At 42.2% G+C, this 18087-nt stretch overlaps 1 protein-coding gene across 3 annotated transcripts in view; it reads left to right on the forward strand.

The window, feature by feature from the left end:
* The window catches only part of FREM1 (FRAS1 related extracellular matrix 1), a 225559-nt gene that overhangs the window by 168801 nt on the left and 38671 nt on the right, over positions 1 to 18087 (forward strand). For all 3 annotated transcript variants that reach the window (XM_068234783.1, XM_068234786.1, XM_068234788.1), the window contains 4 exons: positions 1808 to 2009; positions 2193 to 2337; positions 13460 to 13589; positions 14178 to 14250. In XM_068234783.1, coding sequence (XP_068090884.1) covers positions 1808 to 2009; positions 2193 to 2337; positions 13460 to 13589; positions 14178 to 14250 — 550 coding nt within the window. The remainder of the gene's footprint in view (positions 1 to 1807; positions 2010 to 2192; positions 2338 to 13459; positions 13590 to 14177; positions 14251 to 18087) is intronic.

An 18087-nucleotide genomic window follows, 5' to 3' on the forward strand; every position in this document is an offset into this window, starting at 1 on the left:
CCCCCCACCCCTTGCACTTCAGCCAGCTGATGAACTCACTTGTCTACACTGCTATGTTCTAATCACAAAAGGCTGTCATTGAGCATACTTTGCACTACTTGTCCGTTTTACCGCATCCTAATGCTGATAGTGCTGGGAGGAAAAACACCTCTCCCGCACGATGTCCCCTCCAGCTGTATATGCAGAATGTTATTTTCATGGTATTACGCTATTAGGATCATTTTATACTTAATGCATTGGTATGACATAGTGTTCATTAGTATGCATTAGTACAAGTTTTTTCCATAGCAGTGCAATGTGAAAAAAAGGTTTCAGTTAAAACATGTATAGTGTACTTTATAAACCAGTTTTCTGTCAGTTCAGTTTATTCAGTTTTAACTGAGAAGTGTAAAAGGGGCCTTACCGGCTGGGGAGGGGAGGAACAAGTGTAAAGAAGAGGTTGAACTGTCCTGGACACATGGCGATGGCGCTCTCACTCTCCACAGGCTACTGTCACCAGTAAGTTTGTCTGAGTTGTATAGGCAGGTTCGCTCTGCTAACTCTTTCTTCATCGGTGGGAGAGAGGGAACAACTCTTACAGATTGGAGAGAAGATGGGAGAGAGGGAGCAGGAGGCCACCTGGAGATTAGCCTGAACCTGAATCACAGCAATAAGCTCCTGTTTGAACGGACACGTGTCCCAAAAAAAGGAATATGGGCAATACAGACAGATATTTTGGTGTAGTTTGGACGGACTGCCCATCCAAATATGGATGCTTGGCAAACCTGGTGGGGTACCCTGTAATAAGGGGAGAGGAATTATGGTGCTATCTAATCCACCTGAAATTTGTGCACAGTACAGAGAATCAACAAATACACACGTGTTTGTAATACTTTAGTATCTGTAACTTGACAGAACACTTTGAGGTTATTCTTTAAGAATCCAGTCTTTATTGCAATCAGGTTTCAGATTGTTGAAGGCTAGCCATACATCAGGTGACTTGGCAACTTGGTTTGGTAAAGGTAGTATCAGGCGACTTGGCGGCCAATCGACCATCCAATTTGATTATTATAATCAAATTGAATGAAAATTGGTGCCACCAAGTGCATGCCTGACCGACAATGCGACCAATTTTGTTCCTGAAATGGGTCCCATAATTGATCGCACATGCTGCAAGATGTTGGGCTGACTTGCTCGATCAGGTGTGTGGCGGTAACGCTATGCAATTTCAGGACTTGCAAAGAATGCAACAAAACTGCCCCCCCCCCCCCCCCCCCGGCACTGTCACTCTGTAATGTTAAATGTGCCCCGTGCAAGTGATACATTACCTTTCCGAAGCCTCCGCTTCTCCTCCACTGCTTCTGGAATTCCTCTTCTACATACACACACGCCACACATGGTTGCCTAGTAAGGGCATGCGCGTGTGACGTCAGACATCACACACGCAGCCACGATACTAGGCAACAACGTGGTGCACGTGTATGGAGAATCCCGGAAGAAGCGGAGGACAAGCGGAGGCCGTGGACAGGTAATGTTTCAGGTGATGCAGGCATAAGGTGCACGGTGTCCAGTGTTTTATTACACCCTGACCTGCTACGGTGCCAGTGTGTCAATGTGAATGGGCCCATTTTGGGACTATTGCAGCGCATTGCTTTGTGATTATAACTCACGATATATTACAATGAAACGTGCAAAATGTGAACGCAAACCCAACCTAACCCAACACTTCTAAAAACTGCCATAGCGGTATTGCTGCACATTGTATAACTTCCTCTGCGCTGAACATGGACAAACAAAAAATGACCTCCAACTCTACACTTCTGTACAGGTAGATCTTCCGGATGGCTCCAGTCCCAAAATTGCTCATCTTCAATGTGCTACTAAAGTTCAGCTCATCAGAGATGGTCAGTATGGAATTTACATTACTTCAAGAGAACTCAAGGCTGTAGATCTTGGTACAGATGATGAAAATATTGTCTTCAACATAATAAGTGGCCCTCAGAAAAGTTACCTGGAAAACGTTACATCAGGTAGGTGTGAAAGTGTAACAACTGCACAATACCTACTAACACGAACTATTGCAAGAGAGCAAGTGGCTTCTCTAGAGGCTTCTAGATGTGTAGGTGATGCAGAATATGTTAGCTATACCAATTCATTAAATAAATATTCTTTAATTATTCTCTTTTCTCTTCATTAAACATTGAATTTAACAGGCAGATTTATTAAAGAAACATTCACTCAAAAGGATTTAAACAGCAAGTCCATATTATACATCATAAATCCCTCGCTTGACACGTATGAAGACGCTGTGGAATTTGACGTTTCAGATCCAGCTGGAAACAGAGCTGCACCCCATACGTATGTCGTAATATGTTTTGGCAAATACCACATTCAGTTTATTAAATTCTATTTCACTTTTGTATTTTCAGTTGGTAGTTTGCCCTGAGCAGATTTCAGTATATAATCTCATTTTCATCTAATAAAGGCACATCACTGGATTTTAGGGTAAATATATGACATATATTTACCTCAGTCAGTTCCTCTCAGGAGCTCACTATTTCTTCTAACAATGATTCCTTCCAGTTCTGACAAGATCTTGTCAACCTTGTCTCCCAGGAAGCTGAAAACCTTAGGGCCCTTTTTCACTATATCAGTTTCTGTCAGTAATAACTGAAAGGACAACTGATGTGCAAGATAATGTCCATGTTTCCCAATGGCTCAAGCAACATTACTGGTTAATGGACTGCTGATCCGGAAGCTGTTATGTCATCTCCATTTTTATAAGGACAAACAAGATATGGGAAAGAGATTGATAAGCACATTTTGCAGGAGTTAAGTATGACGTGTGTATGTTTATTTTTACTTTTATTTTTCAGTTCAGGTTTGCTTTAAGGACTAGGGACTTGTTTCTATAAAACAAGCAGTGATCACTGTGATTGGCTCACAGTAATCATGGGGTCAGGAGCCAGAGATGAGGAGCCCTGCTGTCATCGTGACAGCAGAGCAAGCAGACTGCAGCTTCGCTGGTTCGGGGCAGACAACGAGACGGGGAGTGAGTGCTGCTGCGGAAGTTGAAATCTTTGCCCCGGCATTCTTAAGAAGATATAAACAGGGCATAGATTTTGACTGCAGTGGTCTGGAAGAGGTTAGCAGAGATGGCCAATTAGGTGCTAATAGTTTCATGCAGATAGTATGCAGAGAAAAAAAGAAAAAAAATGCAGATTGTATGCAGCACTAGTTTGTGCTGATAGATTCATTTCAATTCAAGAATTGTGTTACTTGGTCAACATAAAGTGATGGTTAGACTTTCTTGCACTTTTTTTTTTTCAAAATTGAAGTACTTGCTTAAAATGTAAGAAGGGACAGGATGAAGATGGAGAGACAAAAAAATACATAGAAAAAAAATTGATGGTAACTGGCAAGAGACAGAGTAGGAAAATCATTACTGGGGCTGAATTAGAAATAGATTTCCTTTGAAAGGGGTCAGGAACAACATTATGTCTCCGTGTACACATCCAGTGCCTCCGCAATATACTGTCCCATATCTATTACAATGTTCCCGATTATCTTCTGCCTCCCATTTTTCTCATCTCTCACTCATTGGGCTCGATTCACTATAGCGTGATCACAACAGTTATCATGCGATCTGCTGTGCGCAAAGGTTTTCACGCGCACAGCGTTACTTCGTGTGGTAAGCGAAGGTTTGCGCGTGATCGCTTGTCATGCGAAGTAACGATGTGCGCGTGAAAACCTTTGCACGGCAGATTGTGGATAACTGCTGTGATAGCAGTTATCATGCTTTAGTGAATCGAGCCCATAGTGCTCCACCCATTATGCTAGTACACAGCTTCTGTATACCAGTCACTGCTTGGAGGGAGAGTAGGGCCACGACTGAGATATGGTGAGGATGTGGCTGGTCTGTGATGAACCACGAGGTGGTCATACTGGAGATGAGGCTGCCAAATATGCAGAAAGCCAGTAGTTGTGGTTGAAGGCCAGTTCCTGTTATGGACTTCTTGACAAGGGGCCTGTTGAACTTTTCACAGGTGGTTGTCGTGGGTTCTCCCAGGGCATGGAATCTAAGTGACCACGGGTCTTCAACAGAACAAGGGATGATGGGCCGCTACCCACTTCTTTGCTGCGTGGTGGTCACCAGGTCACAACCCCCGTGATTGCCCCACCAGTGACAAAGACAAACACTGGTGCAGATGACAGGTGGGAGCCCTGGACACTGCCACCGCCCATGACCCCCAAAGCTCCATGCGACACCAAGAGAGGGGGTGCAGGTGAGCCCGGTATTCCCACTATCATGGGATTCATCCACACTGCCTCCATCTAAATGCTGAATGCAAAACACACAAGAAGCAAATGCTCACTCCCAGCCAGCAATCTGCTATTTAATATAGTCTACAGACAGCCTATAAGCCAATCAAGTGTATTGGTATACACTCGTGTCTGCAGTACCAAATCTAGCAGGACTTGCATAAGTTCAGCAACATTCAGGTGAGAGGGTTCAGTCAGACATAATCATAGATTATGTCACCAGCAGTGGGCACCACATGCAGGTATACCCTCTCAATGCCCCCCAGACGGGGTCCTGGGCAGTGGCAGAGCCTAGGGCGCCCGCCTGTCATGTGCACCAGTGTTTGTGTCTTCTTTGCAGCTTCTAGTATGCAGATGTGGGTAAATGGTAAGGGAGGAATTGAGAGGGTATACCTGTACATGGTGCTCCCTGCTGGTGACATAGTCTATGATTATGTTTGACCGAACCCTTTCAACTGAATTTTGCTGAACTTATGCAATTCCTGCTAGATTTGGTACTGCAGACAGGGGTGTATACCATTACACTTGAGGCACTTGTGGAGGCAATCGGAATCTCAGGCAGAAGGTCAGTACAGATGGAGATAAGCAGATTAGGGATCACAGGCCAAATGGTTCAGGGCAGGCAGCAGGCAAGGTGTAGTCAAGGTCACAGGCAAGGATCAGAGGCAGGCGGCAATCAAGCGTAAATGAGTTTCACAGGTTAAGGTCAGGGACAGGCAGAGACCAGTCTTAGTCGGGGGTCACAGGCTGGGTCTCAACAGATAGGCAAACAAATACAAGGCTGTATTTTCCGGTGTCTAAGATGACCCCCAACCTTCTGTGCTCGATGAGGGTGGTTGGGAGTGGCAGGGGGCAGAAATGCAGAATTTCACAATCTTGTAAGTCTGAGACATCAGTGTTCTAGGCCCTCAATATAATTTTACTTGCAGGCTTTGCTGAAATTGGATGGAATGCAATATATGGAAAAAATTAGAACAGTTTTGTGATTACATATAGTCTATAGAGTAGATATGTGATATTTACAACTAGTGCAGATTTGGGATTAAATACTACAACTGAACGGACAAATTACAAAAGTAAGGCCCCGTTCACATTACAAGCGTTGCTGTTCGTATTTCGGCAACGCGTGCAGGAGGCAGACACACACGAATATCAGAAGTGCAGACTGCACTGTCTGATGTTCACACTGTATGTGTTCCGTACCAGTGCGGTGCGGGAACACATGCTGCACGCATTTTTTAGCAAAACGCACGGCTGATCCATTCACTACAAGTGAATGGGATCAGCCACGCAACATATGGAAACGCAGATGGCGTGCGATCGTACGGGTTGCGTTCCGATCGCACAGCCATCTGTATGTAACAATGTGTATCCTTGTAAGGTCAGGTTGCTTGGGTTTACTAAACATAGGGCCTGATTCACAAAGCGGTGCTAACAGTTAGCACACTGGTGAAAAGCCCTTTATCATGCCTAAACTCAGTTTAGGCATGATAAGTTTAGGTGTGATAAGTTTAGGCATGTTAAGTTTAGGTGTGATAAGTTTAGGCATGATAAGTTTAAGCACTAACTGGGTTAGCACAGCAGTGCACAGCTGATCAAAAGTTCAGCTTGATCAACAAAAAGTCTGGTGCACTTCGCACAGAGTTTAATGGCGCTGCTTTGCGTGCGGGACTTTGCGTGCGATCTAAACTTATCTAAACTTAGCATGCCTAAACTTATCATGCCTAAACTTATCACGCCTAAACTGGCTTTTCACCAGCGTGGTGCAATGGTTATCACGCCTAAAGTCTCTAACTGGGTTAGCACCGCTTTGTGAATCGAGCCCATAGAATCTTTTAGATCAGAATTTTAAATCTTTAAATCATTCTGTATAGTAAGTTCATTATACTTGTCATGTCTGCTTTGACGTACATCGTCGTCAATCTCTGCTTCACTGTTTGTTTTTTTGGTCAGTGGTATGAATAATAAAAAAACAAGATACATGTATTTCCAGCTATTGCAGTCAAGCTTTTTACCACTAGATGTCCTTCTTGTCTTATGATGTAACATTTGCCATGGCGAGAGGAGAAGAAAACTTTCACTTGGCAATAACCCCTTTTACACCACAGGAATTGCATAAGATCATAATGTCTTATGGATACAAATAAAAGAAACAATGGGTTTTGCAGCAATGAAACCTATATTTCATAATGCCTATTGCTGTAGTTCAATCAGTAATTTAACCAAGCCAGGTTTTACATAAGGTACATGTTAAGCAAGCAACTTGTATATACTAGTGAATAAGAAATAGATGAAAGAAGCACTCTCATAACTTAGTGAGTTTACATAAGTCAGCCATTTTTTATTTTATCTGATTGGATATTTAAGCACAGCCGGAAGATTTTTTTCACCTAAAACAATCATTTGCAGACATTTCAGATGACAATCTACAGTCAACCTCATATACAATACAAAGGAGGCCGAAATGAAAAACTGGGATCAAGCCGCAGGCCAAACTTAATGTCTAGTGGCCACCTCCCTCCCTGATACCTTGGTGTCTAATAGCCCCCTCCCTCCCCTATACAGTTTTTTTGGTGTCTAGTGGTCCTCCTCCCTCCCCTATACAATTCCATGGTTTCTAATAGCCCTCCTATTACCCTTATACAGTTCCCTGGAGTGTATAGTGGCCCACCCTTCCTCTCCTATGCAGGTCCTTGGTGTCTAGTTGCCCCTTCCTCCTCTATACAGTTCCCTGGCGTCTAGTGGCCCTCCTACCTCTCTTATACAGTTCCCTGGTGTGTTTAGTAGTCCACCCTCCACTATAACGTTCCCTGGTATCTAGTGGCCTCTCCCTACCGTATACAGTTCCCTGGTGTTTAGTGGTCCCCCTCCCACCACAAAACATTTCCCTGTTTGTAGTGCTTCCTCCATCCCCTATATGGCTTCCCTGCTGATCTAGGGCTTTATCTCTAACATAGCTTATCTGGTAGTCTGGTGGTCTAGAGTGGGCCAAACATAATGTGGGCGCTGCTCCATAGCATCCTTGGTGTTCTACATACATATACTAGTTTTTATCTGGGGGACATTCTGCTGTCTGGTTACATCTTTTAGGTTAACAAGCTGCCTAACCGTTGATTGGGGAATATTATTATTATTATTATTTATTTATATAGCGCCAACATGTTCCGCAGCGCTTTACAAAGCACAATAAGACGACAAGGGGAACATAGATACACTAACAAAATGTACAACAGATTCCAAGCAGCACAAATATTGTGACAAAACAGTAAACATTAGGAGGAGGAGCGAGGAGAACGCCAGCGTATACCACTAAGGCTGCATCTGAAATGACCACCACCTCATGTGTGCAGCACCTAAATAGACTTTCTGCACACTTCGTATTCAATTCAGATGCAAATCATATGCAAATCTGCTACTACTTATCATGAAAACAGGAAACTCAGGAGGAGGGGCTGGGAGCAGCTAACCTGATAGTTACATACTTGCAGAGTTAAGAAACAGTGGGGGAAAGGCTGCACATCCCTAAACACATGCTGCAAATGAATGGTTAATCGCACAGGCATACACCACCTCTGCTAGACTGAAAAATGCATGCCCTGCATCCAAAACAAGTGCTAACATTTATTACGCTAGGAGGAACTTTAGCTTCCAATATGGTTTGCATGCAAAGTATAATGTACTAGACACTTGCGCCACGGTGAGGCAAACCTCCGGACAAGTGACCTAACCTAAATTTAAAACCTTGGGAGCAGCTAAGCAAAAAAAATGTGTAACTTACATTTTGTTGAACAGCAAGGAGAACGACAGCGCATACCACTAAGGCCTCTTGCACACTGCATGCATTTCCGATTCAGATTCCGCTTTTTAATCAGTTTTTACATCCGATTCAGATTCCGATTTGCAGTGTGCAGGGAGCAAACTGCAAATCGGAATCTGAATCGGATGTAAAAACTGATTAAAAAGCGGAATCTGAATCGGAATCGCTTGCAGTGTGCAAGAGGCCTTAGGCTGCATCTGAAATGACCACCAGCTCATGTGTGCAGCACCTAAATAGACTTTCTGCACACTTCGCATTCAATTCAGATGCAAATCATATGCAAATCTGCTACTACTTATCATGAAAACAGGAAACTCAGGAGGAGGGGCTGGGAGCAGCTAACCTGATAGTTACATACTTACAGAGTTAAGAAACAGTGGGGGAAAGGCTGCGCATCCCTAAACACATGCTGCAATTAAATGGTTAATCGCACAGGCATACACCGTCTCTGCTAGACTGAAAAATGCATGCCCTGCATCCAAAACAAGTGCTAACATTTATTACGCTAGGAGGAACTTTAGCTTCCAATATGGTTTTCATGCAAAGTATAATGTACTAGACACTTGCGCCACGGTGAGGCAAACCTCCGGGCAAGTGACCTAACCTAAATTTAAAACCTTGGGAGCAGCTAAGCAAAAAAAATGTGTAACTTACATTTTGTTGAACAGCGAGGAGAACGCCAGCCCATACCACTAAGGCTGCATTTGAAATTACCACCAGCTCATGTGTTCATTAGGAGGAGGACCCTGACCTTGCGAGCTTACAATCTAATGGGTAGTGGGGGACACATTAGGTAAGGGGGTGAAGGATGGATGAGTCAGTGACCCTTTGCCTCTGATTACATTGTGTCAAATAAGTAAATAAGGGCTATAGAATGTTATAAGCTTGTCTGAAAAGGTGTGTTTTAAGAGTGCGTTTGAAGATGTCCAGGTTAGGAGCATGACATACAGGCTGTGGAAGAGAGTTCCAGATAAGGGATGATGCTCGTGTAAAGTCTTGGATGCGAGAGGAGGTGATCAGCTTAGAGGCCAGGAGAATTTCTTGGGAGGAGTGGAGGTTGCGGGAGGGACAATATCGCGAGATTAGTGATGAGATGTATGGAGGGCACAACTCATGGAGGGCTTTGTATGTTGTATGTTAGAGGCATATTTATAGGCATACACTCTTGTGATACTCCATTCTTACGTGCCATGCTTTACTCCAACTTGGACACAACCAAATCAACCAAGGCTACATATATTTGGATGGTGTGCCCCTCCCACCCTTCTCCCGGGAAGGGAGGGGAGGGGTGATTTCAGTGTTTTCTATAGGCGCAGTTTTCCCTAGATACGCCACTGCTGCCTAGTCTTTTTCATGGTGCCATAATAGGTCACTTTGGCATTAATTACCCTTCATAGCTGACAAGCCAAATCTAAACGGCAACCACCATGCAATAGTACTTTCGCCAATGTCTTCTGTACCTAGACTAAAGACTACTGTACACCATTAGATGGTTTTACGGATGTGAAGTTAGAATTACTAATACCATCACATCTAACAGAAATATTTTACAAACTGGGTCTATCTCAATCTAACGTTTATTGAGAAAAGCTGTTCTTTTTTTAGATTGACATGGAAGGTTGTGAAGCTGAGTGAGCAGGGGTGGCACCGGAGCAATGTTGTCATAGCTTTATACTGCATCAAGCAGTACAAATCTAGTGGAGGATCAACATTCCATCAAATGTCGGTTAAAGCAATCTCTGACACAATCTCCACTTCTGTGCCCACTCTATACTAAATATGCACTGATGTAGCCACACTCTAGGCTACAGGCTAGTAGAGAAAGACTTACACAAACCAAACAGGCACGGGGCAAATTGGGGAAATAGGTAGCGGTGTTAGGGGGAGGCTAGAGGACTTTTTTTTAAATCATCCTATCTGAGTTCTAAGGAGCTCTTGTAATTATTTTACAGGTATTGAATAATTAGGTTATATTTTGCCACACAATTAAGAGGGCATACACAACAAAGTAATTATGGAACGGAAATCTGGACCTACCTTGAATCTTCTTCTTGAACCTTCTTGAATCATTATTGAGCTGTGCTTTTAAAGTGTACCCGAGGCGACGTGACATGATGAGATAAACATGTGTATGCACAGTGCAATACATATTAATAACCAGATTGTTTTACTTGTTTATTTTTCTGCCTGAAAGAGTTATTTTTTTATGCATGGAAGTGACAGCTTCTGTCTTGTTTTCACCTTGTCAGGAATATAGTGAACATCACTGATAAGCAAATTATAGCCATAAAAGTTTTCCTGACAGAATACAACTTCTGAGAGCAGGGGAGATAGAAAAAGTTCAATAGTTCATGTATTTTCATTTAGGGACACTTAATAGACTGCCATTGAGCAGAGACAGCAACACATTCAATCTACTTTGTAAATGTTTAAATGTAAAATAAAAACAAGGAATATCTAAAAAAAAAAAAAGTCACTTTTAGGAGTAGGAGGATAAATATAATTAAACAGCGATAACACGCGCTAAAATTCAAATGGCTACTTTATTAAAAACCTTCATGAATCATATGCTCTACTCGTTCACAAATATTCCCATGTATGCCCTTAGTGGGTTTTGGTATCGACTTATTGAATGATTCCAACATGTATGGATCAGTATGATTGAAGGTGGTGATTGGCCATTGGTGGGTTAATAGGTGTGATGTGGAACTTAATATGAGGTATTATGAGATGAGAGACTGTAATTTTAGTATTGCATATGTCTTTTAAATTTACGATTGAATGTTGGAATGAGATGTAAGGTATTAGTCCTTGGAAAATCATACATTTGCACTTTTTGCTTCGGAAAAATGTATTTAGGTGGTGGTGAACTTTGCCCCTAGTGACATGTGAAAGGGCGGATCCATGGGGGATATATAATGGATGGGAATGGCTGGCTGCTCCTTAAGCTAAAAATCCTCCTGTTGAAGGCCATCGTTAATTGGCTGAAACGCGTTGAGGTGAGAGAACGCTATCGTTTAGTGTGGGCAACGCTAATCTAGGACGAAGAACTGGGCATGTAGCGAAAGCGCGCAGCTGCTGCCCATGAGACAAAGTTCCAAAATCCTAAGGTGACGTCACCGTGTAAGCTGATCCTAGTGCAACACAGCCGGGCAGAAGTACTGAGAGCGGCTCGCTGAGCCTGAGTGGCGGAAGTGACGCGGCCTGTACGAGACAGCCGGCGTGGAAGGGACACTTGGAAGTTGCCTTTTTACAAACAGGACGAATGTTGCGGAGCGCTGGTGGGACTTATTGAAGTTATTGCGGATAATATCCCGTGTGGAGACGCTAACCAATGATACTATAAGGACACGTGAGTCTTTGGAATTTATACATACACCGCTTATGCAGGCGGGGATGAAGAGAGTGCAACCACTGGTCACGAGTAAGGGGGCATAGTGAACGCTTCCTGTGGAAAACTTTGAACATTTGTTTTAAGCTTTTTTATCCCCCTTTTTTCTTAATCAGGAACATACCCCATCCTGATTTCAGAGTTTGTGAGTACTGAAGGGCCCTTCATTGTGGATGTGTGGTGTATGGATGAGGAATTAACCCACTAAGGGCATACATGGGAATATTTGTGAACGAGTAGAGCATATGATTCATGAAGGTTTTTAATAAAGTAGCCATTTGAATTTTAGCGCGTGTTATCGCTGTTTAATCTGTATTAATTCTAAGGGAAGAGGGAATCCCCTTTTTTTAACACGCAGCTGAGGAGTTTCTGAGGAAATCTCAAACTCACTGTTTCTGCGCCTGGTATCTATACACTTATTTGGATAAATATAATTGTTTATCTCATCAGTTTATTTTCACCTTGGGTTCACATTAAAGAGGAGCTGTCGCCACACTATCTCAAAAACAAAAATAAAACACATATATAAGTAGATACATACTTGCTCTACTTACATTACATATGTATTATACTGTCCAAGTTTTGATTTTAGTGATTTTTCTACAGTAAAAAAAGAGAAATCCTTCTTAGCATTTCCCATTTTAAGTGTGGCTATTTTGAAGCCAATCCTGATGTTATTTCCTCCCTTATTCTCTGCCTGATTGTGTATGCATTGCCTGCCCTCCACTATAGAAAGTGCATTATCTCAGCATGAGAATTACTAGCCAATCAGTGAGGAACAGAGGTGTGGGAGGGGAAAACAGGAGGGAAAGAGGCTTCAGCCAATCAGGCTGCATTAGTTAAGTCTGAGGGGAAGTAGAGACGCAAAAAAGGACAACCCAGCATGCCCTGCAACTTCCTTTTTGCGTATCAAATTTTGTGTGTACCTAATAAGAGTCAGGTAAACTGGGGAATGATCATTTATCAACAAGAAAAGTAATAGTAATTTTAACTAGTGGATTGCCTGGTTAGCATCCTTATTACTTGTTTACCAGATAAAAGTAAAGAATTGATTTTTGATATTATGCCCGACAGTTACAGTTTAACATATCTAACTTTAGACATTGATTTTGCATACAAATCCACAGCACTTGGTTCTCAAATCGGCATCTGCAGTAACCCCACAGTGGTCAAAAGCATATTTCCACAGTGACCATCGCCAGAAATAAATCAAGAAAGGTCACTTCTCCATCCAAGAATCACATAAACATTTATTAGAGGCTGAATCTACATCACATATACAATGACTTACTTCCAGGGTCCTTTTGACAGGGACCCTTAGTAGTTAAAAGCATATAGTGTAACCCAGTACACATTTAAAATCCAAAAAACGATCTCATATAAATTGCCCAGTCTCCAGTTCCTACCGGTTTCGGCCTTGCGCTGTCATCAGGGAACACTGAGTGTCAAAAGGACCCTGGAAGTAAGTCATTGTATATGTGATGTAGATTCAGCCTCTAATAAATGTTTATGTGATTCTTGGATGGAGAAGTGACCTTTCTTGGTTTATTTCTGGTGATGGTCACTGTGGAAATATGCTTTTGAGCACTGTGGGGTTACTGCAGATGCCGATTTGAGTACCAAGCGCTGTGGATTTGTATGCATTTTTCTTGGAACCTATTGTGGATGTGGTTTATCCTGAGCAGCTGGTGGAACATACACATAAGATAAAGTTTGGATCAGCGCCTGTATATACTACAAAATACATAGACATTGATTTTAACATTTCTGCTAAAACTGCACTTTTGGTCCTAAATTCTTTCAAACCATACTGGACAGATGATAAAGATAAATGAAAACTCAGGCAAGCAGAGGAAAGCTAAGAGCTTGCTTTAATGGACGCATCAGTTGTAGTAAAATAAATAATCTGCACTAAATGTCACTGGATTTTCTTTTAATTTATTATACAGCTTAAATTTGAAATGGTCTTACGTTGAATTGCTTCAAGCCAAGTCTGATGTGTGTGAAACTGAGGCAATGGTGTCTTTGAAGATCATTAGAAGAGGTCACCTTCTGGACTCTGCTTTCATTACTCTAATGGTAAAACCACTGTTATAATTATTACACTAAGAATTGCCTACTTGGGCTGAATGTATGTCCATTCTGTGAAGGAGTGAATTCAGAATGTTTCTCTCAGCCCTGCTTATAACCATTCATGTACATTTGTCATAAGAGATCTACAGGACTTTGTTCAGAAAATTATACTCACTTGTAATGGTAATACTCTTGCTATAATGCTTTCTGAGCCATTCAATGATGACTACTTTGCAGAAAAGACATGTCAGGATGGCTTATCTGAAAACTGGTGTAAGATGTGTGCTTCAGAAGCATAATTGCCATATCAGCATTGCTGCCAGAAAACTTGCGCCATAACCATTTCTAGGCATATTGAGAACCACATAATGGCAATGGCACACATTTAGACCCTTTTACTGTGGAGTTACCACTGCCTGGATACTGTGAGCATTTTCCACTGTGCTTTAGAAAGTGCATCACACAATTTGCATAACCAACTATATTCACTATGGGTCCTACAATGTAATGCCTCTACCATAACCTAGGGACACTTGTTTGTTCTTCATAAAGAACATTAGTCGTATTTAACATATAGTTTGCTATTTTTCACAGGCAAATGGAATTAGTGCTGTGGATGGGAAAGACTTTTCTACAAGCCCTTCTAAACTAGTACAGTTTGACCCAGGTAAGAGATGGAAAAGCTATTATAGTAAACATCATTCTAGTCTTCAGTTTCTAACAAAAGGGTGCATTTGGATAACATTTGGATGCATTAGGATAAACAATTGTGTCTTGTGTAAAAATGTGAATGCAATTTTAAAGTTAATTAGATATGCTTTCATGAAAATTAACTTCGTTGGGGTGCACAGAAAAATTGCAATACAAAAATTTACATACAAATGCGCTAAAAAAAACCGCAGAAAAGCAGGGAGAAACGGAAAAAATCGCAAAACACAGATTTATGTATATGAAAAAATGTGGAGAACCCAATGTGGAATTCCCATGGATCCTCCACATGTGAGGGAAGGAACACACTAGGCAGAATCGCATGAGTTTTTCCCATAGCACATAGTGGAAAATGCATATGCGATTCTGCCTAGTGTGTTCCTACCCTGAAAGCTGCATTATAGGTTAAAGCATGGCGAAACTAATTGCAATCCAACATGGTTTTTAAATACATTTTCCCCTTTAAATGTTAAAATCGGTTTTCTCAAAAAACATATTTTCTTAATAATAATTTAAAAATAAAGATTATTTTGACACGTTCCCTGGGTTTGCTTGATACACATACCTCATTTACATCAATATCATGTATAGGGGCTTTCCAGTCAACCCACGAAAATCAGTCCCATAGACTTAAATGCAAATGCAAAATAATGCAAATCCAAATTTTCACTAAGAGGAAACTAGCTAAATTCGCTGCAAAATCAAGTTCACAAATTTTGGCTGCTCATTCCTAAACCCTACACTGAATAGCGGTCTCGACCTGTGAAAAGAAAGTGGCCTCAATTCACTAAGATCATGCTGGTGATAATAAGGCAAGAAAAAACTTAACACCACACATCAATTGGTATGTTCAGTGTTAATTCTAATCCTGCATTCAAAACTTGCAAAACTTTTTCTGCTGGTATGGTTTGGAGTTATCACATACTTTAGGAGCACTGGCCCTAGTGCCAAACAGTGCCAAAGAGTTGAATGCTGGGAGTTATTTTTATCTATAATATATTCCTCCTCTTCCATTTATTTCCCTGCCAGCTGCTTATCAGAAACTCCCTTAAATTACTTGTGTTTACAAGCAAGGCAGAGGTGACTCAGAGATTGGATGTGCAAATAAAAAAAAACAGTGCAGTTGTTAGTATACACCTCAGTGGGAATGTCTGAAGACTCTGGGAGGAGGGCAGCTAATGAATACACAAGGAGCAAGAGAAGGGAGGGGGGAAACAAGAGTCAGGGAGGATATAATGTCAGCATTAGCTTGGCAAAATGGCCACTGCCTAGAATAGGATTTTCTGCTTTTCCTTTATAAAATTCACAGGAATCATTACGTGGATAGCACAATACATCTGTTATGTAAGTAGAAGTTGTATTTATCTACTTATATATGTGTTTTGTATTTCTAGGTTAGCATGGGTGTCGCTTGTTCTTAAAGGAGTAGAGATAAGTTTTCACAGTGAGAGAGTTATTTTATCACTTCAGTCTTTAAAGTGGATCCGAGATGAACTTTTACTCATTGCATAATTGTGTTCCTTTCCTATTGTTTATAGGGCATTCCTCAAGCCAAATACTTTTTTGTTTTTGTTTTAATACTCTAATTCCTTATAAACTACACAAGCCACGCCCACAGGCACTTTCAGACAGTAGCAAGGGCTCATGGGAGCTCAGTCTGGGCAGGAGGAGAGTGAGGTATTACTAGCCAGAGATTTCAGAGGCAGAGGGGAGGAGGTTGAAGGGGGGGGGGGGGGGGTAGGTTTTTTGCTCAAGATGCAGATAAGCCTGCCTCTGTGCAATGTTTACATACAACATGGCTGCTGTCATTGTATCACAGGAATAATCAATCATATTCTGTTAAAGCTGTTTGCAGCTAGATTTGTTGTGTAAACTATCTAAACTTTAGGTAACATTACATATATAGACAAGCTGCTTGTCATAGTTAGTTTTTCATCTCGGATCTGCTTTAAAGGGTCACTTAAGGGTAGAAAAAAAAATGAGTTTTACTCACCTGGGGCTTCCACCAGCCCCCTGCAGCTGTCCGGTGCCCACGCAGTCTCGCTCGGATCCTCCCGGCCCCGCTGGCAGCTACTTCCGTTTTCGGCGATAGGCGCTGACAGGCCTGGGTACACGAGTGATTCTTCGCATTCCTGGCCGCAATAGCAGTATAGAGGGCGCTATTGTGGCCAGGAACGCAGGATTACTCGCTTTCCCAGGCCTGTCAGCGCCTGTCGCCGAAAACGGAAGTAGCTGCTGGCAGGGATGCTTATCCGGATTTCTGATATCCGTGTAACCCGGATATCCGACCATTTTTAAGGTATCCGGCCGGATTCGGATTCCAGATAGTTGTACATGTAAATAGACGGCCGTTTGGAGACTGAAGGAGGGGCGGAGCTCTGCCCCCCCCGAGCAAGAGATGCGCGCAGCCTACGCGCGATCTGCTGCCCCAGGACTTAGAATCGGCGTTAGGCAGTCCTGGGGCTGCTGCCATGGCCACGCCCATTGATGACGCCACGCCCATCGGTGTGCAAGCAGTTAAGTTACCTCCTCTGTAGTTATTTTCACATGCAGTTAATTAACTTTAGAATTCTTTAGAATTCTAAATGCAGTTAATTAACTTTAGAATTCTGTGGTTATTTTAAGGATTGAAATGTTAACTTTAGAGATCTCTCCTTAAAGAGGAGCTGTTAGGTATAGGGTCTCAGAGAAAATAAACACATATATCAGTAGCTAAAGATTGGCTGTACTTACATTACATATGCATTTCACTGTCCACGTTTGGATTTCACAGAATTTGTATATAGTATATGCAGAGATAGATGCTCCTGACAGCTCATGGCAGGCTCCATGTTTGTGAAGCCAAATGTGTCGTCATGTCCTGCCTGCTTCTGATCACAGATACACTCGTTCTTGAACAACACGGTGTGCAGTGAATATTAATGAGCCATGTGGCTAGGAACAATAGCTGACTCCTGCAGTGTAGTCTGCCCGGAGATTTATCAGTGCTTCGCTCTGGACTGATTACACAAGCTGCTGTACCGTCTCATTAGCAGCCGAGGGGAGGGCCCCAGAATGCTTTGCAGTTTAGCTGCGGCTTGCGTCTTTATGGGTCTATAACAGAGGTTAAGATAAGCACACATCAAAGGTAACTGAAATGTTTATCTTCACTAATGGCTTTTGAGCTTCCTTCTAAACTGTTTAACACAGGAGAATAGAGGTTTAAATTAGCTTCTGCAGCCTGACAGTTACTCTTTAACATAAAAGCCACATACACACGTTGGACTTTTACAAGCTACCAGTGGATCAGTCAAAACCAGCCCTATCAGCCTGATGACAGACTGTACACATCGGCAAACTGTCGTCAGAAAGACAGCCCGCGGGCGGGCCTGATGACTGGTCGCTTTTAAGTCCGACGTGTGTATGAACCTAAAGACAGAAGAGTTAACTTTAGGTATAAAATACTACGGGCTTGATTCACAAAGCGGTGCAAACTGTTTAGCACGGGTGTGCTAAACAGTTAGCACGTGAAGTGCCGTTTGCGGACTTTTGCGATATATCACGGACTTTTGCGCGCGCAAAAGTCCGCGATCGCGCAAATCGCGGCACATCACGTGCTAACTGTTTAGCACACCCGTGCTAAACAGTTTGCACCGCTTTGTGGATCAAGCCCTAAATGCCTTAACACCATGATGATAACTCTAGAAACAGCTCAGAAATGTTATAAAAGACAGGAGATAAGCTTAGTGAATTGAGCACATTATACCCTTATTAAGGTTCCTGTTTATTGCTGATCTTATTTAGCCTTAATGATGTA

Source organism: Hyperolius riggenbachi, chromosome 1, assembly GCF_040937935.1.
Source record: "Hyperolius riggenbachi isolate aHypRig1 chromosome 1, aHypRig1.pri, whole genome shotgun sequence".
In the NCBI taxonomy this organism is placed as follows: Eukaryota; Metazoa; Chordata; class Amphibia; order Anura; family Hyperoliidae; genus Hyperolius; species Hyperolius riggenbachi.